Source organism: Oryza glaberrima, chromosome 6, assembly GCF_000147395.1.
Source record: "Oryza glaberrima chromosome 6, OglaRS2, whole genome shotgun sequence".
Lineage (NCBI taxonomy): Eukaryota > Viridiplantae > Streptophyta > Magnoliopsida > Poales > Poaceae > Oryza > Oryza glaberrima.
In genome coordinates, this window is record NC_068331.1 from 22,715,107 (window position 1) to 22,737,148 (window position 22,042).

Consider the following 22,042-nt stretch of genomic DNA (forward strand, 5'->3'; position numbering starts at 1 on the left):
TTCTTAGACTTGACTTGTGTACTTGACTAGTATCAAACTGCTGGAAAGGTGGATTGTAGAATGCAGAGTGATAATCAAGGCCTGCTGCCTGCCTTTTTCTCCATGTGTTCTTTTTTCTGATTTGGTCCGACACTCAGATACCTGATTGGTACTACTAGTTAACAGTGTTGCAGAGTGTTGTGACCAGTGAGTTCAATCCAGTCACAGAGGCGGCTATGCTACCTCAGAAAACAACTTTGTTTCACTGTCAGTAATTCCTGAAATCACCTAAATTTATTCGACTCCGAGTCACTGACATGCTCAATAGTTGAAGAAAACAACTTTGTTTCACTGTCGGTAAATTTCTGAAGTCTCACCTAAATTTTATTTGACTCTGAATCACTGACATGCCCAATAGCTTCTCTCCGGCCATGGCTGTGTACTCCTATGCCAGCTTAACCATCTTCTTGCCGATGTTGTCGCCGCTGAACAGCGCCGCGAAAGCCGACGGCACGCTCTCCAGGCCGTCGGAGATGTCCTCGATCACCTGGACCTTTCCCTGACGGATCCAGTCACTGATGACGCCGGTGAACTCGGCGAACCTTGTCAGGAAATCCCAGGCGAAGAAGCCTCTGATGGTGATGCGCTTGTAGATCACCTCCAGCAGGTCCGGCACGGCGCGGTGGCCGGCGTCGGTGTACTCGGAGATGACGCCGCAAAGGGCGACGCGGCCGTAGGTGTTCATGTTCGCCAGCGCCGCCTCTAGTGTCTCGCCACCGACATTGTCAAAGTAGATGTCAATACCGTCGGGAAAGTATCTGTCAAGAACGTTACCCGGCAGGATTTGTCATTTTACTACTCACCGTTTTAAATTACTCGTCATTTTAAATTTACAATATTCTAATATTTGACCATTAATTTATATAAACTAATATTGTTTGATATCATGATATCTATATTTCTGAATTCATCATGATAAATACTTTCATAATATATACCTCTTCATTCAAAAAAACAAATTCCTAGCTACGAACTTGGATACATGTGTCTAGATTCATAGCTAGGGTTTGTCTTTTTTGGACGGATTAGTAATTCTCATGTTGTTAAACTATATGGATGACTAAAAATTAATGATAAAAATAGATACAGTTAACTTACTATAAACATAAACCGACAAGTAATTTAAAATGGAGGAAGAATTTTTTAAGATCATACGGTGGTAAGATCAGAATAATGACCTCTTCAGTGCTGATTTCATGTCAGGCTCATCCTTATAGTTGAAAGCGTCATCGAATCCAAGCTTATTTTTCAGCAGGTCAACCTGTGAATTTGATTTATAAATCTCATGATCAGGGTAGTGCTGATTCTCAGAGAATCTGTCGCGGGTTAAGATTGCAAGTAGCAGGAACACCTCAGTACTCTTGACTTCGACTAACAAAAGAAAAACTAGAAATTTGAACCTATATTGACTGAATATCAACCAATTTCACTAAATCGAATTACTTTTCCAAATTTCTGGGTCCACATAATATCGCCCGGAAAAGGATATTACAAATTCAGAAATTTTGTTCCCAAATACTTAGGCCTTGTTTAGTTCGAGGGGAGAAAAGTTTTTGCGTGTAACATCGGATATACGGACACACATTTGAAGTATTAAACGTAGTCTAATAACAAAACAAATTACAGATTCCGCCTGTAAACTACGAGACGAATTTATTAAGCCTAATTAATCCGTCATTAGCAAATGTTTACTTAGCACCACATTGTTAAATCATGGCACAATTAGGCTTAAAAGATTCGTCTTGCAATTTACACGCAATCTGTGTAATCAATTTTTTTTCTATAATTTATACTCTATGCATGTGTCCGAACATTCGATGTGACATGGTGAAAAGTTTTTGTTTAGGAACTAAGGTCTTAATAAATTCGTCTCGCAGTTTACAGGTAGAATCTGTAATTTGTTTTATTATTAGACTATGTTTAATACTCCATCCGTCCTATAATATAAGGAATTTTGAGTTTTTTGTTTGCACTGTTTAACCACTCGTCTAATTAACAAAATTTGGAATTATTATTTATTTTTTTGTTACTTACTTTATTATCCAAAGTACTTTAAGCACAACTTTTTATTTTTTTATATTTGCACAAATTTTTTTTAATAAGACGAGTGGTCAAACAGTGCAAGCAAAAACTCAAAATCCCTTATATTATGGGACGGAGGGAGTACTTCAAATGTGTGTCTGTATATCTAATGTGACACGGCAAAAATTTTCACCCTTGGATCTAAGGCCGGGTTTAGTTCCCTTTTTTTTTTTCCAAAACGTCACATAGAATCTTTGGGTACATGCATGGAGTATTAAATATAGATAAAAATAAAAACTAATTGCACAGTTTGCATGGAAATCCCGAGACGAATCTTTTGAGTCCAATTAGTCCATTATTAACCATAGGTGCTATAGTAACCCACATGTGCTAATGACGGCTTAATTAGGCTGAAAAGATTCGTCTCGTGGTTTCCAGGCGAGTTATGAAATTAGTTTTTTTATTCGTGTCTGAGAACCCTTTCTGACATTCGGTCCAACATCCGATGTGACACTCAAAAATTTTCTTTTCGCGAACTAAACACACCCTAAACACATACTCCCTCCGTTCCCTAATATAAAGGATTTTAACATTTACTTGTATTGTTGTTTAACCATTCGTCTTATTAAAAAAAATTAGAATTATTATTTTTATTTGTGACTTACTTTATTATCTAAAGTATTTTAAGCATAATTTGTCATTTTTTATATTTATATAATTGTTTTTTAATAAAATGACTGTTCAAACAGTGTAAACAAAATGACAAAGGACGGAGGTAGTACGTTGTACTAGTACGAAACTGTTGCTAGTCGCTACCAGTGTCGGAGTACGTACGAAAGCAGAATCACTTTTACTTTGTGCAATGAGCTTGCGTGTTTTGGCTTACCTTGGCGTTGGTGCCGGCGCAGCCGACGACGTAGCAGCCGGCGAGCTTGGCGAACTGGCCGACGAGGCTGCCGACGGAGCCCGACGCCGCCGACACGAACACCTTCTCCCCCGCCTCCGGCCTGCCCACCTCGTACAGCCCCGCGTACGCCGTCATCCCGCTCGTCCCTGCCACATGCTCGATCCATCGATCACCGCCCGGCGCCACCGAAACACTCAGACAAATTAACAAGAATTGCATGCATGCGTGTCGCGGCGCGCGGCGTCGGCGGCGGCGGCGCTCACCTAGTGCGCTGAGGTGGTGTGACAAGGGGAGGTCGTCGGAGGCGGCGAGCTTGGACATGAGCACGCCGGGGGACGGCCGGAACAGGGTGTAGTCCTCCCACCCCAGCACGCCGGTGACCACGTCGCCCTCCTTGTACTCCTCGCACGCCGACGCCACCACCTCGCCGGCGCCGTACGCGTCGATCCTCTTCACGAACACACGAGAAAAAATGAGCTCGACGACGAAGTGTGTGAAGGCTAGCCTGCGATAGAGAAGGTGAACAGCATATAACCTCGCCGGGGACGATGCCGTCGACGGCGAGGTGCGACGCGCTGCGGCGCTTCATGCGGTTGAGCTGGTAAGGGTCCACGGACAGGTAGAGGTTCCGGACCAGCACCTCGCCGGACTCCGGCCACCACCTCACCCTCGCCGCCTTCACCTCGAAGTCGTCCTCCGACGGGAGCCCCTCCACGTGGTGCCTCACGGCGACGTACCGGCTCTCCACCTCCATCACTCGCCGGCGCAGCAGCAAGCTATAGCTAGCAAGCAACACGACACAAAAGCTAACGCAATGCGCACAGGTGGTCGCCGAGGAATCGAAGAATGGGGAGAGAAATATATGGATCGAGGAGGAAGACGACGACGACGACAAATTGAGCCGGCAGAAGAGAACGACTAGGGGTCTGTTCGGTACCCAGGTTTCCAACCCCTCTCCATCGTATTCCGTACACATGTTTTTCAAACTGCTAAACGGCGTGTTTTTTGCAAAAGGTTTATATACGAAAGTTACTTAGGGCATCCACAATGTTGATGAAAAGTGGGTATTAGGCATTAAAATATCCTTACTACTAGGTAAGATACATTGTGGAAGTAGTAAATAGCTACTCTCTCCGTAAGACTTTTTAGCATTACTCATATTCATTTAGAAGTTAATGAATCTAGATAAATATATATGCTTAGATTCATTAACATATATATGAATGCGGGCAATACTAGAAAGTCTTACCTTGTGAAACGGATGAAGTACTACTAGGTCATATGGCTACTACCGAGCAACAAATAATAAGTTATGTTATTTGTACAATGTCAATAAGTATCAACGTATTGTTTTCTCGCAGTTGGAGTCACGGCAGCTGAGGATTGGTGAGTTTTTATAGTGGGGCCCATGTTATATCCAACCATCTTACACATACAATGTGGCGTTCATATCCTGCTACTACCGCCTGACATGCGGGTCCACGTTACTACCGAACTCGGTCATAAACATTGCTGTTGCCCTTAAAAAACCATATTGATCCATTTTTTTAAAAAAAATAGCTAATACTTAATTAATCACTCGCTAATGGACTGCTCCGTTTTCCGCGCGCACTGTTTCCGGATGGGAACAACCAGCAGTGCACAGAGCCTAGGTAGGGCTCTCGTCGCGACATGTAAAAGCAATATATCACATCTTCTTACACTTTTAAAGTATTTTTGTAATTATTTAAGTGATATGTGAACAACGAGGGGACGAGCTCTTGAGAGATTAAAATCCCCTCCCTGGAGAGATCAGAGATGCCTAGGCGGAGATGCTTTCCGGTGGCGTCTCGTCATCATATGCAGGAGGAGACGATTGGTGCGAGGGGATATTTTTGGCGGTAAGCGTGCAGGCCTAGCTTGTAGCCAATGGGATAACTAATGCAAATGGAGGAAAAAAACAAACAAACTGAAACCAAAAGTGGTATAATAGACTATATGCAGGGTTAACAATTTTGGAAAGCTAAAAAAATATCGGTCACCAATAAATCCGAAATTGCGAAATTTCTGGTCTAAAGTTGTTTGAACTTTGAATACAATTTTACATTTTTCTAAAAGGCATTTTCAAGTGAAATATTTTCATGCCCGGGGCTGACAAATTCTAAAGTTTTGGAGATTTTAGAAAGTTCTCAAACTATGATTATTATTATATACCGCCTCCGATCACAACGTTGGCAACCGCTACATATACAAGTTATATATTAGGAATTGTTGTATGTCTGATGTATTTCCTAGAATTATAGTCGAGTTAACCACATTTAGATTGATATGAATTTGTTCCTAAGCTTCGTGTACTTCTTAGACCATTGCCCAACACTCCTAACTGACGTGCGGTCTCGCCCTGCCCAACGAGAATATTCGCGTCAAGGAGGGATCTGCTAGGGTGCACGAATCCTACAGGAGGCACATGTGTTCTCGATAGAGCCACGCGTGAGGATTAGGCAAGTAAACGCGTTGGGAAGAGGCCTCTCGCCCTTATAGCCATAAACGAGGTCGTGGTTGTCATCGTCGTGCAGATCGGGCGAGCTCGAGGACGGACTCTGCAATGGTAGCAAAGACGGCGAGGGGAATGGCAGGGAAGAATAAGGGCATATACGATGGCAAGACACTCCGTCACGGGAAGACGTCACCGGGAAGCTTCGCCAGTCATTGGCGCCTCAATCTGCACCAGTGCCAGCTATTTCACAACCCCAACCACCGCTTTCGGCAGATCCGTCGTCGAGGTCGTTATATAGGGTAGATCCATTGCCGTTGTGTCCCTATCAACACCACGCCGCCTCGATTTGTGTCCCTGCCACCGAGGAGGGGAGAGAGGAGCTCGAGCTCGTCTTCTTGCAGGCGTCGCTAAGGAGGGGAGAGGCGGTGATGCCGCCCGATGGGAGACGGAGGAGTGACGTATAGGTATAGTGAAAGGGGAGGGCGTGTGTTTATATAAGTTTTTTTATTTTCAGAGTGCGTAATATAAAATGTTAGACTTATATGTGAATAAAGAAAATCTGAGTATTTAAATAAAAATGTAATTGGCTGATAAGGGCTGAAACCAAAAAAAGACAAGTGGTTGTAGCTTGCATGGTGTGGAGGGTGTTACAACTTACAACTTCTATGTGGCATCTTCTTTTTGTTGGCGCTACGCGTAAACAACACATAAAAAAGCAAACATTTTTTTAGTTGAAAGACGTAGTATGATTGATGATATAGAAGTTCAGGGATGAAATTTGGACCAAGGCTATACTAGTAAGTTGCTCTCAACTAGCAAAAAAAAAAAAAAGGACTTCTCTGATGTTTTTTTTTCTTGCGAGGAGGTGAAATTGTATGTTTATTAGGGTGTGGAGGGAGAACTTCATTATTTTGCACTCGAAATTTGAGTTACATATGTTGATAACTGATAAGCCTGTTTGGAGAATACGTCGAGGAGATCAACAACATTTATGCTATTTGTTTTGTCACATTTCAGTCGCCTGAAAACGCAAGAACTTTCAGTTAAATTACCCATTTGGCAATTAGCAAGGAGATGCTAGCACAGCAACAGACAAGTGGCACACCGAAGGATTATTAGAATTTGGCAATTTGATGGGAGGCAAGGCCAACTGGTTGAGTAAGTAAATGACCTCTGCCCAGTGTCCAGTAACAGTCTGTCTGACTGACGTGAACTTTAGTATTTACAGCGTTTATCAAGACTAGATAGCAGACACCGTGATCAATTAAGCTTAGGTGAATATGTGACGGAGGAGATCTCCAGAATACGAGAACGACTTCTCCGTTTCATCCAGGCAATGGTCCTTCTCCTCCCGGGTCCAGCTCTGCAAGGCCAGCAAATGGAACAATTAAAGCTTGGTTATTAGCAACATTTCAAACTGCTCGTATCAAAGAATTGGGGGAGATAGTGGCGTGGCAAATAGAGCTCCTGGACTTACAGAGGCGACTTCGTTAAGCTTGTTGCGGACATTCTGCAGCAGCTGGGACAGATTGCCCTCCCATTTGTAGAACTCCAGCTCCTTCTTGTTCAGAATATTCTCAGAGACCTAAGATGATAACAAGGGCATGATTAAACGTTTAAGAAATTCAAACAAGTTGAACCAAATGAGGTGGCAAGCATGGAAAACTGCTATTCATATGCCCAAACAAAACCGCATTGTAATAATGTCAGGTGGGTTGAAAAACCTTGACGTCTATGAGCAGCACAACTTGAGAACAGTAGTGGCAAGAGGATCCTAAAAGGGACTGCGTGCCAAAGCACTCGCTGCCTTATGTAGTATTTTCATTATCTCGACTAGCGTACTCTATAATTTTGTTAGAACAAAATACCAATATAAGCATCCAAAGCAACCAGGTCAATTGATTCCTAAGAAAAGAACCATCTCACATCAAAAGTGTCCACACTATACAGTCAGGAAAGCGCAATGAAGCAAAGAACAAACTTTCTGTTAGTGTCAGTTTTGTTGCTTCGATAGCTAATATTCTACGCATTTATAGGAATCCATTCTGAACTATGTTACCAAAAGATAGTGAGCTTTTGAATGATATAAAAAATTCATCATTAAAAAAGACAGAAACTGTACCTTCTTCCCAATCATTCGGCCTCCAGCCGTATGAGCAAAATACACATTATAGAAATGGCAGATAAAAGCTTGGGAGTCCTTTTCAGCCAGCTCTTCCAGATAGGAAGCATATGTAGTGCCGGGAGCAGATGGTTCTGGAATTGTGTGACCCTGTTCCTTGAACCATTCCAGATCCTTCTTCAGTTGTTCTGATCTCTCCAACCCAGTATTCCTGAACTCAGCATCTGAAAGACATACAGATAAATAGGAAGTCAATAAGCAGCCTCTTGCAAATATTGATGGAAGAAATCTTCTAGCTGTTTTATAGTAGTTTCAATTTTCCATCTAAAAAGAATATTACAGATTTTTTGTGGAAGTTCAAGTAATTATGACTCATTGTTCCATACTTCCATACAGCATAAACAAAACTACAAAAGTTTTCTATCCTGCTAAGATTTCAGGTGCAAACAAATTGCACACGGTATTATGTAGGAGTAGAATAAAGGTACTCATTATTTGCTTCTCAATTATTTACTAATCCCTCCATTTCATATTATAAGTCGTTTTGATTTTTTCCTAGTCAAACTTAAAGAAGTTTGATGAAGTTTATAGAAAAATTTAGCAACATCTACAACATCAAATTAGTTTCATTAAAACTAACATTTAATATATTTGGATAATATGTTTGTTTTGTGTCGAATATGTTGCTATATTTTTTCTACAAATTTGGTCAAATTTTAAAAAGTTCAACTACAAAAAAATCAAAACGACTATAATATGAAACGGAGAAGTACTTAAGTGGAACTGGTCAACTAGCCAAACACGAAGCTACGTGTTGTTCTAAAACTCAAATGTAAAACAAATAGAAAAATCTAGAGTTTCACCAATACAGATAAATGCAGACAATCCAGATACCATAAAACTTCAGCAAGCAAGCTAGAAGATATAAAGGGTATCATTGTTAACATTATATATTATTTAATTTTCTTTGCTAGTGAAATGTTTTCCTTGCAAAATGCAAAGTAATCATCAATAAGAAAGAGGCTTCTCACATCCAACCATCCAATACACAGAGAGCTAGTGGAGGCAAATTGACGGACAACGTAGGTCCATGAAAGGGTGTAACAAAGACTCAAGGGTTAAGGACAAGGCGGATTCCAGAAAGATTCTGTTATAAAGACTCAAGGATTTCCTTCAAAAGAAATCCTGTTATAAAGAAAATGCTGCCCATAACTCAACTAGCAGAATAACTGCATGATGTGCACCCCCCAAAATTGGAGGCAACGTTTATTGTGTTATTTGCATACCAGACCATAGCAGAATAACAGAACAAGAGTATGTAAAATTGGGGTACCATGGTGCCAACATAAGCTGTTTGCAAGTACAAACCTACCGAGGTAATTCTGCACATAGCATGCCAAGTGGTAATGTAATATAAGGATTTCTAATTCCAAGTGTCGAAATAAGTGACGCAATACAATGCCAAAATACAAGACTTATACATGATTAAGGGAAGCAATACAGGAGTGTGGATACAGAAAATAACTGTGCTGGGGATGCCACCCCTAAACAGCAGAGGGAGCCACAATGAAAATTTTAGTGATTTAAGGCATCCATGAATAGGAATATAGGATGTCTCTCGAGAAGGTCGATACAAGTTTGCCCATAGAATAGGAACCAATAGTAAGGTACTACTTTAGATGATTATACCGCCAAGTGCCAACCAACTGCAAATAGACATGCACATGGCTTACTGTACTTCTTACTTGATACATATAGGCAAACATTGATATTTTGATGATACTCTTAAAGAAATGTTGCCAGTAAAGCGTTTTAACACTTTCGAAACACCTAAACAATTTTATCAAGACCCTCCCAAAAACATATTCTGTGCCTGCCAAATGTTTTGCTAGCAGCATGCCAGGCAAGGATGCCTCTCAATGACAAAGAAATGCCTTTGTTTTATTTTAAAAAATGTGGGCTGAATGTTACTTAAATTGGATCCACCTGCACATGGCACTGGTCTTATGGTCAGTGGAAGAGCATATCATGTAACAGAAGGGGAAATATACATTTTTTTATTTAAATTTCAGATCGGTAGCTGACTTATCCAAAGCTGACGCAATTTCCTCGATGACATGAAATAATCATAGGCTCAAAGTCTTTTAATACCTTAACTTGGATTACATATATTTTCTCAAGCATCCAAACCAAACTCAAAACAGGGGGTTTGCAAGTGCTCCTACTCCCACCATATGGCACATCCAACTTCAATTTGACATTTTCCTTCACAAAAAGCTGTGCATCCAATTTTTTTCTGGCTAAACAATTATACTATTTGACTATTCTAGAACAGAAGGTGAGAAATATTTCCAACTTTCATGGGTGTCGCCGTATGAACCAATCAAATATCATTTCAGTTCAAAATTTTCTAAAAAAAACGTCATCCACAAAAATTCCAAGCGGTCCAAAGTAGGGCACGGAGGAGGAAGAGCTTTTCCGATCACTCACACCAGGGGACGGCGGCGCGGTCGACGATGGTCTCGAGCGTCTCGAAGACGAGCTTGCTGTCGACGAGGAAGCGGAGGTAGCCGTCCACGGAGGGCTCCCACCTGGCCACCGGCGGCGCCTGCGGCTCCTTCTCCCCTTCCTTGGCCTGGTCCTTGGTGTGCAGCCGCATGGCCACCGCCCTCATCTCCTCCACGAACGGCTTCCCTTCCTCCCCGCTCGCCGCGGGCGCCATCTCCGCCGCCGTCGCCGCCGCCACCACCATCCTCCTGCTACTGCTAGCGCTCCCCCACAACCTCCGCGCCACCACCGCCACCGCCCGCGAAGGCGAAGGCGCCCCGGCGTGCACGGACACGCCGCCGCCGCCGCTCTTCCTTCCGTGCAAGAAGGGCAACGACGTCGCCGCGAGTGCGTTGGGGGCCGTGAGCGACGCTGCCGCGGGCGCCATGAGTCCCCCCCACCTCTCTCCCTCTTATAGCGGCGCTAGGGGTCTCCGTTCCGTGCGTGGGAGGAGGAAGCGTGAAGGTGCTCGACGATGGCGACGGGCCGCGCGCGGAGGCGGTTGGCGTTGGAGTGCGGCGTTGGTGTTGCTTCTGCGGAGTGAGGAGTGCGGCGTCGGCGGCGGCGGTGGAGGAGGAGGAGGAGTGGGGAATTTTCTACGGATTAAATCGGAGAAAATCGATTAAAAAAATAATCGAGCTCGCGCTTGGTGGTGGGAGTGGATTGGAATGGCCGGGAATGGCAAGCAACCGCGGCAGCAATGGCGTCTCGAGGAGGAAGACGACGGGTAAGGGACTCTCCTTTCTCACCTACATAGTGCGTACCCATTACAATGACAGGTGGGCCCGGATGGAAGTGGGCCCGCTATGTCAGTGAGTTAGGGTAGAGGATTGGGAATGGTAGGTGGTGGGATTTCCCAAAGGGGATGGAGTGATAGATGGGACGGTCGCTGACGTGTGGGCCATGGTGGAGATGGGGGGCGGGAGGGCCAATGGGCGTCCACGTGACGGGGACTGGGGATGCGAGCTCCTCCATGTCCATGTCCTCTTTTTTCGTTCTTTATTGGGCCGGATGGGCCCATGTCGAAATGTTCGCCCATTTCTAACTGTCCTTTTTATTTATTTTATATTATATGTGGTTAAGGGACATTTGGTAAAAACAGTTGTTATCTAGAGGCGTCTGTAGATCGGACGCTGCACGAAGTAGATCGGAATTATTTAACTAGGTAGATTAAAAAAATATTTCAATCGTTTAAAAAGCTGAAACACAACAAAATCACTACTCATGAAACATTTTGCTGCAACGTATGAATCAATGTTTTTTTTGTCTTTTTTAAGCTGTTTTACCATATATAAAAATAATATTTTATCAAATAGCGAAAGTATGTTTCAATTCACTGCAACATTTGATCTATACATAGTGAAACATCACGAGTATAATTGCTGAAACATTGTTGGTGGAACAAAAAATGAAACGGATTTCCTTAATAGAGCGTTTTCGTAATATGTGGGTGATTTGTTGCAATGGCGTATGTGGTGGGGCACATGGTGGGGACGGCATGGAGGTGCGCGCGGAGGCACAAGAAGCGGCGGGCGCACGATTTTTCTGGCGCTGATTGAGCGCCCAATCGCTAACATTTTCCGTTATTTATTGCAAAATAAAAAAAATTAGCCCATGCATATCAATTTTCATAATGTAGAATTTCTGTGCACAATAGTTTATACGAAGAACCGGGCGGACTTTAATATTATTCTTTCCCTTCATTTTTTAATGGTTAAGGGACGCTCAAGGAGTTAGTAAAATTCAAGAACAGTCGTCTAATTGTCCATGCACGTGATTTATAATTGTCATAGTCTCATTTACAATCCATACAGTAATTTTGTCCGTAGAACTGTATGCGATATCCACATATTCTCATATAGAAAATCCTTCCTCTATATTTAACATTCTCTCTATTCTAAAATATAAATATTTAAATAAGTGAATACTAGGTTTAAATAGTAGACTTAACGTGCTAATCACTCTTTCAACGACTTACGATACGACGTATATACTTGTCAACAGCGGGTAGGGATGGGCGCGCATATATGCATGTATATATGAGAATCTACGAGACTACGACTATAGTAGTGTGCTTTGAAAATAAAAAAAAACCTTTTGCTTATAGAGGCTTAACACCGCTAGTCCGCTATAGTTTACATGCTCCAAACACACCAATTTCGTAAGAATCTATTTGAAATTTTACTTACAAAGGTATTTGATGCTTTCTATTTACAGTTGAAGTGAGAAAACATTAAGATCACTTGTGATATTCTTCTGTCGTTCTTCACTTTTAAGAGTTGCGAAACTAATACTTCTTCCGTTTCACAATATAAGTCATTATAATATTTTTCACAATTATATTGATGGTAATGAATCTAGACAAATAATATAAATATAGAAAATGCTATAATGATTTACATTGTCAAACGGAGGGAGTAAGATATTTTTTTTCAGTGGATAGCTGAATAATAACATGGGTTGAGGGGGATGGAGCTTTCCGGTGCCGTCACGCAGTGAATTTGAAAGCGTGGCCACATGTATCTTTCTTCAATGTTACCCACTAGCTAGCTTCACCCACACAAAACTGGAAAGCAACGTACATTGATCGTTGGAAAAGGCTGAAACTACAATTAAAAGCTTGGTTTCGAAGCTGGGAATTTTCCGTATTCGTAATTAGTGGATTAAACTGGATATCTTGTAGAAGTCGCTATATTAATTAATTTTTCCAGTGAAATTCTTTTTCTTAAAAAAATGCGGTCTAAACTTCAGCGTGATGGTTTAATTTAAAGATGACGTCCATATATCAGTGCAAGAGCAACGAAATATATGTGTACAAGCTTATGAATGCAAAGGTTAGTGCAGTGGCAGGCGTGCACGTTTGACGTTACAGCTCCCGGGTTTAACTCAAGAGGAAGAAATCTCTCTCTAACCGCTTGCATTATTTGAAATGGAGTAGTAGGTAGGACCTACTTCCTCCATCCCAAAATATAAGCTATAGTCAAACTTAGTACAATCTTCAAAACTAATTTTTAACTTAAAATTTCTCATATATAAGGTTTGTTGCAACAAAATTATAATCATCTCAAAGTAAATTTAAATGTCAATCCAATAATTTAATTTTAACAAATAAAATTTAATTTATATTATAATAATTATTGGTCAAATGTTTTTAAAGTTGAATATTGAAATGTGTGCATGTCTTATATTATGAGATAGAGAGAATAAAAGTTAATTAAGCCTAATTTGATTTATACTTATTAGCTGTGCATGAGTGTACCATCTTACAGTTTAGATCCTCTCTAGACAAAATAAGATCTGCAGTTTTTTTTTTGGTTGGCACAAGATATGCAACTGTATTTATTTCAATACAAGCCTAGCTCGTGCGTTACAACGGAAAATAAATTAAGTTTCTAGCTTATTAAATTAGTTAATAAGTACTTATTTAGTCTAAGTAGTATTAGGATTTATTTTTATTGAACAGATAGGGTGATTTTAAAATTTAAGAGAAGCCTGAAAGAGCAACTGCCGTCCTTACCAGAATCAAGATATTTTACTGCTAAGGGTGGCAGTTGCTTAATCCTTTCTGCTGGGACGGCAGTTGCGTGCAAACGCTTTATTCTGAAGATGATTGTGACACCAAAGTGTTTGCCCAATCTTGTGACGGTGAGTCGGTGACCTTAGCATAAGATTAATCATAAAAATCATAAGGTGTTGGTGGATGGTCGAACATATCCATCCACGGTGTAGAGAGAACACTACTTTCAATTTGGCAATCATAGTCTCCGATAGGAACCCTACACTGTAATTTACTAGTTTTTTTTTTACTAACATGTAATTAACTAGTAATAGATCGATTGTTTGTTTATCTAGATATGAGTATACATACCGATCATGAGTGGCATTGATCGTTTGTGCTGGGTGTCAGCAAGCTTCACGGTCCTTCTGTAGCTGTAGCAAATCATCTGTTCTGTGTGTGTGGATCGGGGCTGGCTGGTGCCAGTGTAGCTAGCATTACCGATCAGACTTACTGTATCTATTCTAATTCAACTAAATTTTATTTAGTTAAACTAGAATGAATGAATTGTCAGCGGGTCGATTTGTGTTATCCCTATATTTATTGACATTTTGTTGTCTCTCGTTGCTGTATTGGCTGATCCAAGTAAAACTTTTTTCTTTAAGAAAAAAACACTTCGCCAACCTTAAATTTATGTGTAATAATGTAATATAGAAAAAAAAATATAGATGAACTAGTAGTAATTGATCAATTCCGGGGGATAAAATTACTTGAAAAAAAAATTCTCTGCTCCAGTGATAAATATGAAGAATTCTCTCTCCGTGGGTGCATTTCTCCACTTTTTCAGCTGTGAAGAAACTGGGCCTGACCATGTGGCCCATATCAGGATTGGGCTTACGGGCCTTTTTCTGGCCTTGCATCACTTGTATTTCTCCGTCGAGCTCTTCACAGAAATTTCACTGCACGGTGAAAATGCAGCAACAATCTGGATTTCAGCTAGAGTAGAAACGCTATGGCTCATCGGAATTAACAGCGTAATTGCGTGCTTTTATCCCAAAACCCTAGAGGATAGATGGAGAGCATACTGTTAATCTGCAAAAGATTGAAGGAAAATAAACGAAAGGATGTTTATGCCTGTCTTAATTAGTGTCCAACCAAAACACCATACGAACTGAAAACAATAAATCAAAATGAAACTAAAAGAAATCAAATAATTGCATGCAGTGAGCTTGTGAAAACTCTGGAAAGAAAGGGCGTAAAAAAATTAAAAGGGGCATTCCGAGAATTGAACTCGGGACCTCTCGCACCCTAAGCGAGAATCATACCACTAGACCAAATGCCCTTCGGACGTTTTAACTTTTCACCTTGACCTTTATTAACTGATGCGCACATGGTAGGTGGTGCTAACTGAAGACCATTATCAGACAGATAATAGAGACGGTTTTCAAAAGGCAAATGTGGACTATTTAAGAATATTGTTTTTACACCGATAAAAATATAAGAAATGGGCATTGTGTTTCCATAAATCGGGCATGTTTTTTCCCCTAAATAGCCGAATGATTTTGTGATGACTATTTGAAGGTACAAACGAATGAATTAACTATTGTGAAGTTGAAAAACAGATTTAAAATTTATATATAGAAAATATTTTGTTGAAAATGGCACCGTTTTAGGAGCTCACGAAGCATGTCGCATTAGTCCGTTCTTCCATTGCTTAAAAAGAACATGATATAAATGAGGTTTTTAATAAGTCAATTAAAGATTCATGACTTGACCGAATTAGGTGATCGAGACCAAAACTAGAGAATTGGTAGGAATATACTATTTTGGGGAGTTAATGTTGGCCTGTCTCCCTCTCTTCGAAAACAATGAAATTTGACTTTGAGATTGTGCAGAATATAGTATAGAACTTCATTCCATATACTCCTATGTATATATACTGATTGAGAATTTTGTCTTTAAAATGCACACACAACAATTATCCGAAAAATGCACACAACTATACGCTCGGGTCCCATTTGCCGTACTCTATGCATCCGGCCAACTGCAATCAGTTAATTACAACTGGCTTAAGATGTCAGTTTTTGGCAACTAATTGAATTGTATCTAACTAATCCATTTATGGCTCTCTGTCAATGTTGATCAAGAGATATCGATCATCTGTGAATCAGACACCGATCTGCTCTTAATCTCCTCGATCGAGCAATCATTAGAAGTCGTCGTTTCCATGTCCAAGACAGAATGATCGATCGAGCTAGCTAGGAAAAGAAAATTCACTTATATATATTGCTAGGTAGGCATCAACAACTTGTACTGTACAACTATATATAACAATAATATTTGTGTCAAGCGCCTAATTAATTCTCCAGCTGCAAGAGCAAATCACTGTCAATTGATCTACTTGCACGACACTACAACGAGCTTAAAAAAACAATTAATTCATCATAATTAAGTGCATCAAGATATATTTACAATGCCGTGCAAGAAGTACTGCACAAAACAATTAAAAAACCACATGGATAATATCCCATATCATGATATGGTCTATGCTGTAACAAAAAAATTAAGTTGCACAAGCAAATAAATTAAGGACAAGTAATCGCAAAAAAGGATTAAAGAAAAGGTAATCATCTATGTATAATCAGATGAACAAATCAATAGAACACAACTCGATCGACCTCTTCCCTTGCTGCAGCCATGGCTCATGCGTGTAGAGCCATGCGAGCAATTAAGGGAAAATTTTGTAAACCACCTAAATTATCTACAATTTTGATGAACTAATTAATTTACAAGCCTATACATATGCAAACCAAGATGATTTTAAGCTCATTTCGGAATTTCTTTTTCGATAATTACGCCGTGCAAGTGCAAGGTCGCGAGAGGAAAACCCTAATTGGCGACCATGCATCATGCACAGCGACTGCGTCGCCGTCGCCGTCGCCGTTGCTCCGGTGAGATTTGTATCATTATTGGTGCTGCGACGGCAGCGGCCCGAAGATGTCGAGGAAGGCGGACGGCGAGCCGAGCGCCCCCGGCGCGCCGACGGGGCTGAAGAAGTGGTCGCCGACGTGCTGAAGCCAGCCGGCGCCGGGGGAGACGAGCGGCGCGGCGGCGGCGGCCTCACCCTTGAGCGCGGCGCCGCGGAGCGGGCTGAGGTCGTGGAACAGGAACCCCGTCGACGGCGACGGCGACGGCCCGGCCGCCGCCGCCGACGACGGAGGGGCGAGCTGCTGCTGCTGCCGCATCGTCGCCGTCACCGACACGGACACGGCCGGGCCGCCGGCGGGCCGGTTCAGGGCCCGCGCCTTGACGCGCACCGGCGGCGCCCCCCTGCGCGCCTCCCTCGGCGACGACGACGCCGCCTTCTTGCCGCCGTCGCCCGCGGCCGCCGCCCCCGGGCCGGTGAGCCGCTGCACCAGCGACATGAACTCGTGGGCCTCGACGTGGATGATCTTGGGCGACACCATGTAAATGATCACCGGCTTCCGCTGCTGCTGATGCGCCGCCGATTTCCCGATCTTGCGCGACGCCGCGTGCACGCCGAGCGCCCCGCCGGCGCCGTCGAAGCTCGCGGCGGCCATGGATGGATCGAGGACGGCGGCGGCGGCGGAGCAGGTGGTGCAAGGTGAGGTGGACACGAAAGAGATTTTGAGTGGGACAGCAAGAGGCTAAAATGGGTCGCGAGGTGCAAGTGAGATATATAGATAGAAGAGGGGGAGGCAGCCTTGGCAGCATTAGCCATTAGGGATTTAAAGAGCGGCTTGGTCAACTTGAGAAATCGAAGGAGACAGGACAAGAGTGATACTGCGTGGCACGTGCCACTCTGTCCATCCAATGTGTTCGTATCTATGTTGTCAAAGCTGTGCCTGAATTGCATTCACGGGGCTGCTCGTGTAATGTTTATCTACCGTCGTCTTTTTATAGTTTAAATGAAATCTCTACTGTTTTTTTTCAAGAAAAAAATCTCTACTATTCTCGATAAAATGTTATTGACTTGTCACACTTATTCATTCGTTATTTAAGTTTTGTAAAATACTTTTATAATTTTTTATGAAAATACGTGTTTGGACTATATAGATACACCAAACAATATACTATAAGACTGTTTTTAAGTTAATCCGTACAGTAGCAAACTATAAGCCAGCTATAAACACATATCGAGGAGATGAAAGAAGAGAGAGATGAGCAGCGAGCTACAAATTTATAAACAGCTGCAGCACATGCTCCAAGTCACAATGTGTATATGACAAGTGGGACAAGATATTAATAGTGTAGTATATATTTCTATGTAACTATTATATAATTTGGCTATTAAGTTAACTATAAATGATTTGGAGCTAGTAGTTGGGTATACTATTAAACTTGCTCTAACTTCATCTCACTCGTTTTCCACGTACAAGTTTTCCAAACTGCTAAGCGATGCATTTTTTTTAAATCATATTTAATCTATTTTAAAGGTTTTTAGTTAATACTTAATTAATCATGCGTTAATGCATATTCTGTTTTGCGTACGGGAGAGAACACACTCTAAGTAGGAGGAGTAACGGGATTAACTTTTCAATCTAGAAGGATTGTGTCTAAAATTGGGTGTGTTAAATTTTTATCTATTTGCTACTAAAAACATATAAGGGGCTATGTAAGATTATGAGAAAGACCCATAGATCTTAATCCATTACCTCTCCTAACTAGACATGCAAACAATGTGATTATAGCCGTTTTAAGTTTCAGTACATAGACCACAAAATTCCGACCCAATCCACCGTACCTAGCTAGCTAGAGCAAAACAAAATATTCAAACTTCATATATAAATGCTCTTCTTTCTCCACACATGCTGGCGGCTAATCACCAGCGAGCTAAATGCAACGCACAAAGCGTGTACACCAAAAGCACGTATTCGTCCTACCACTACTAATCTATTCCCAAGTTGCAAGCAGAGATAGACAACATTATGGTCGGCCACACCAGATCCCCACACACGCGCACAACGCCAACATCATGCAACCAACATTTTTGACAATGGAACAGCTAGCACGTATACGTCCCTCCGGCCCCTGGGCCCCACCTGCAGGCCACAGGAAGGCGAGACGGGACGAGGAAGCAGAGAGGCGGAAGCCGGCTGGCCGTCGACGTGGCATGAAAATCTCCCCGGCCATTCGTAGCGCCCAAAAAGCGATTACAAAACCGCCTTGAGATAGAGAGAGAGAATAGAAAAAAAAAACGGCCACACCCCTCTTGCCGTTATTTTACACTTGATGTCGTTTTCGCCCGGTCTCACGCTGGCCCGTCTCACGTACGTACGCCATTGGCCGCCCGGCCGGCCTGTCGATCGGCTCGGCTGCAAAGTCAGCTCGATCGCTGCTCACACACGCGGAAGCCCATCACTCGTCGACCGGTCCGCGCGCGACGATGACGACGAGGAGCACGCGATCGATCAGGTCGAGCCGCTCGTACAGTTGCATGCGCGTGGTCGGCTGGTCGCTGCATTGGCGCGCGGCCGTGGCGTGCGTGTGCGCGTGCCGCAATTGGGATACTGTACAGTAGTGCAGAGGAGGGCGAGCGTGTGCCGTCGTCGTCGTCGCGGAGGGGAGGGGAGGATGGCAGGATGCAGCGTTGCGCGTGCGCGGTGTGGGTTGACGGTGCGATTTTTTCAGAACGTTTCGGGTCTGCGCGTCGTTGGTGACTGGGCGGGTGGGGTGCATGCATGTACGACTACGTACTAGCTGCTAGGTGGTATACGAGTGCAGCGTGACGAGAGCGTAAAGGCCCCGCTCCAGAAAAGTAGCGAGGACGATGCGCGGAAGCTGGTGATCGAAACGGAGAAAAATCATATGGAGTAAGTACGTTGGAGTGCATGCGCGATGGAGCTCACGCGCGGTGTCCTTCTTCCAGTTCTGCTATTAATCTAGTACTTAGCCAAAACCAAACCGTTAGACCTACCATCCAATATTTAGTACCTCGAGATATCACATATTACACATAAAATTTTGATAACTCAAGATACTAAGATTCTCGAGGTATCAAAGTTTATATTAGAAAGTATCTCGAGGTATACAAATTTGTGGTATCTAGCTCGAGGTACTAAATGTTGGATGGTAAAATTGCTCACTAAGGACATCGCTCCAAATTAACACAGGTAAGAACACCACCAAATTCCGCATAAATTTAATTAGATGATCATGCCTAGTTTAAGACCGTGTTTAAGAATTAGCTCCAATAATTAGTAGTAATTCTGATTGCCAGCAGGCCCCGCCGGCAAGGCGCGCGGCAACGACGTACTCACGCTCGTGTGGTCGATCGCCACATTGGCAGAATGGACAAAACCGGAGCTACCTAGCTAGCTTGCTGCCCCATTCGTGCATCGCCACAAGGCCACAGTGGCATTCGTGCGCGCTCTCTGGGCGCCGCGTATGTCGTCAAGCCGCGCGCAGCTGCTAGCGCAGTCAAGCGCACCGTGCCACTCGCGCGCTTTTGACGACATTTTGGCACGTTTTTCTGATCGAGCGTCCCTAGCTCCCTCCCTCCCAGAGTCCCAGTCCAACTTAACAAGCGATTCCCCCACCCACATAATTACCTCCCCAAATCCCAAGTTAAGAAAGCTAGAAGCGAGACGGCTTACTACGACTCGGCCGGTTTCACGACGTTTTTGTCCATTTCCTGGCTCAACGTGCGTACGTCGCACCGTCCGATCGACCGGTACGTATAATACGTACGTTTTACGTACATTGGTCTACAGTCTACTCGTCAAACCTCCGTCCGTCCTTGGTGCACGCATGCAGAGCTTGCAAAGTCAAGCTCAAAACACATGGAGAGTCGGAGACGACAACGGCATAACGAGAGGCTAGCTGCAACGCACGTACACTCGCATATGTACAGTACCGTACTGTGCGCGCTTACCCCCATCAGCTGCGCGCCAGGAACAATCCAATTCGCCGACGCGTTCGCGCGCCCATGCAGTCGACACAGAGTTGGTGGTGGGGAACACGCACGTATAGTAGCCGGACGCGGTCCCGCTGTACGATCTGGCCGGCCGGCGCGCGGCGGCGTATACGGCGCGATCGCGCGCGCGCGTCAAACCGTCAAGTGGAAAAGTGTTAGCAGTGGAAAAAGGTTAGCGAGACCGCGGGCACGAAGCGGTTTCTGTTTTTGTTTGTATATATTTTTCGAGTTTTGGCACGCCTCGCACTAAGTTTTGGCAGCAACCGAGCCTTGAGACGAGGCCAGGAGCAGACAAAGGGTGCCCACATTTGCTACTTGCTCCATCCAAAAGTCTAGCACATATTTTTATTTAATTTTATGATTCCTTTTGTCATATTTATAGTCTATATGTACTAAATTAAACTGTTAACTGCAACCCAAAAAATCATCTTAATCCTTAGAACATGTACTATAAGATTCTTAATGCTATCCTTAAAAATACAACATATGATAAAGTGATGAGGTGGAAAAGAGAACCGAGAAGAGGGTGAGCCACCCCTTATGCTAGGGATTGAGATCCTCTGACTTTAAGTCACTGATATATGGGTCCACTATCTAGAGAGAACATATGTCAGTGACATACGTTAGAAGGAAGTAAGTCTGAAGATACTCTTCCTTATGTCTACACATACTCAAAGAACAAAATAAAATAGTGTGAGAATGAACCAAAAGAAATATTGGGGTTTGTATGTTGGAGGTAAATTGTTGTACATGTTGCCTCTTAATCAATGAGTAGATGATATGGCTAAAATTGGAGGTAGCAGTCAGCTGCACTATAAAATTTGCTCTTATTGATTACATGCATGTATATAGTTTTTTGGTTTTGTCACAGTGGATAAGTTAATTTCTCATTGGTCTTGGTGACAAATGAAATATGACTTAGACTTTTCGATAGAGGGAGTATTGTGGAAGGCCGGGAGAGACAGTGTTGGATAAAACAGGGCCTTGTTTGCAAAGTTAGATATATCTGAGCATTGACCAACTCTTCCCTTATTAAAGTAAAACCTAATCCCCGAAAATGGGTTTTTCTATAACAAAAATGGGATCCAACAATTACCCTATTGAAGTGAAAAGAATTTAGAATCCCCAATCATTCTCCACGTCTAGGGAATAGCCACATTCTCCCAAAAAGCCGATCGCATACGAGAGGAGCGCGATCGATATCGGTGCATGGAAGTTGTGCGAGCGAGATCGCCGGCGAAGAGAGGATGGCCCACTTTATTTTATTTTAGGGAGCTAGGTTTAGGCTATATGTTGGAAAGAAGTGTATTTTAAATCCTTAAATTCTTATTAGAGGTTTTAAAAAGATATTTAGGGGATAGAACATTAGATAGCTGTTGGTGATGCTATAAGAAGAGAGAATGGAAAAGTTGGTTTTTCAATTTATTATTTTAGATTTTATGATAAAGCGATTACTGTGAGGTTTGATCCATACGAAATAATTCGACACCATTCTT

General features: G+C 42.8%; 3 protein-coding genes and 1 non-coding gene across 4 annotated transcripts; all 4 read right to left on the reverse strand.

Annotated features, from left to right (window-relative positions):
* Positions 1 to 179: 179 nt before the first annotated feature.
* LOC127776842 (NADP-dependent alkenal double bond reductase P2-like) lies at positions 180 to 3,773 on the reverse strand. The gene is made up of 5 exons (XM_052303404.1): positions 3,504 to 3,773; positions 3,232 to 3,418; positions 2,948 to 3,114; positions 1,218 to 1,300; positions 180 to 797 (listed from the first exon to the last, which is right to left on the reverse strand). Exons 1-5 carry the CDS (start codon positions 3,720 to 3,722, stop codon positions 425 to 427), a joined length of 1,029 nt encoding a protein of 342 aa, XP_052159364.1. The 5' UTR covers positions 3,723 to 3,773; the 3' UTR covers positions 180 to 424.
* A 2,783-nt stretch (positions 3,774 to 6,556) lies between these two features.
* Positions 6,557 to 10,819, reverse strand: LOC127777418 (heme oxygenase 1, chloroplastic). Its single transcript, XM_052304005.1, has 4 exons — positions 10,057 to 10,819; positions 7,567 to 7,790; positions 6,922 to 7,029; positions 6,557 to 6,807 (listed from the first exon to the last, which is right to left on the reverse strand). Exons 1-4 carry the CDS (start codon positions 10,499 to 10,501, stop codon positions 6,715 to 6,717), a joined length of 870 nt encoding a protein of 289 aa, XP_052159965.1. The 5' UTR covers positions 10,502 to 10,819; the 3' UTR covers positions 6,557 to 6,714.
* A 4,060-nt stretch (positions 10,820 to 14,879) lies between these two features.
* On the reverse strand, positions 14,880 to 14,951 carry TRNAP-AGG (transfer RNA proline (anticodon AGG)). The gene has a single exon. It is a non-coding gene; the product is annotated as a tRNA-Pro (tRNA).
* A 1,270-nt stretch (positions 14,952 to 16,221) lies between these two features.
* Positions 16,222 to 17,314, reverse strand: LOC127777633 (protein MKS1-like). Its single transcript, XM_052304235.1, has one exon. The coding sequence runs from the start codon at positions 17,188 to 17,190 to the stop codon at positions 16,576 to 16,578; it is 615 nt and encodes a 204-aa protein (XP_052160195.1). The 5' UTR covers positions 17,191 to 17,314; the 3' UTR covers positions 16,222 to 16,575.
* Between the last annotated feature and the right edge of the window lie 4,728 nt (positions 17,315 to 22,042).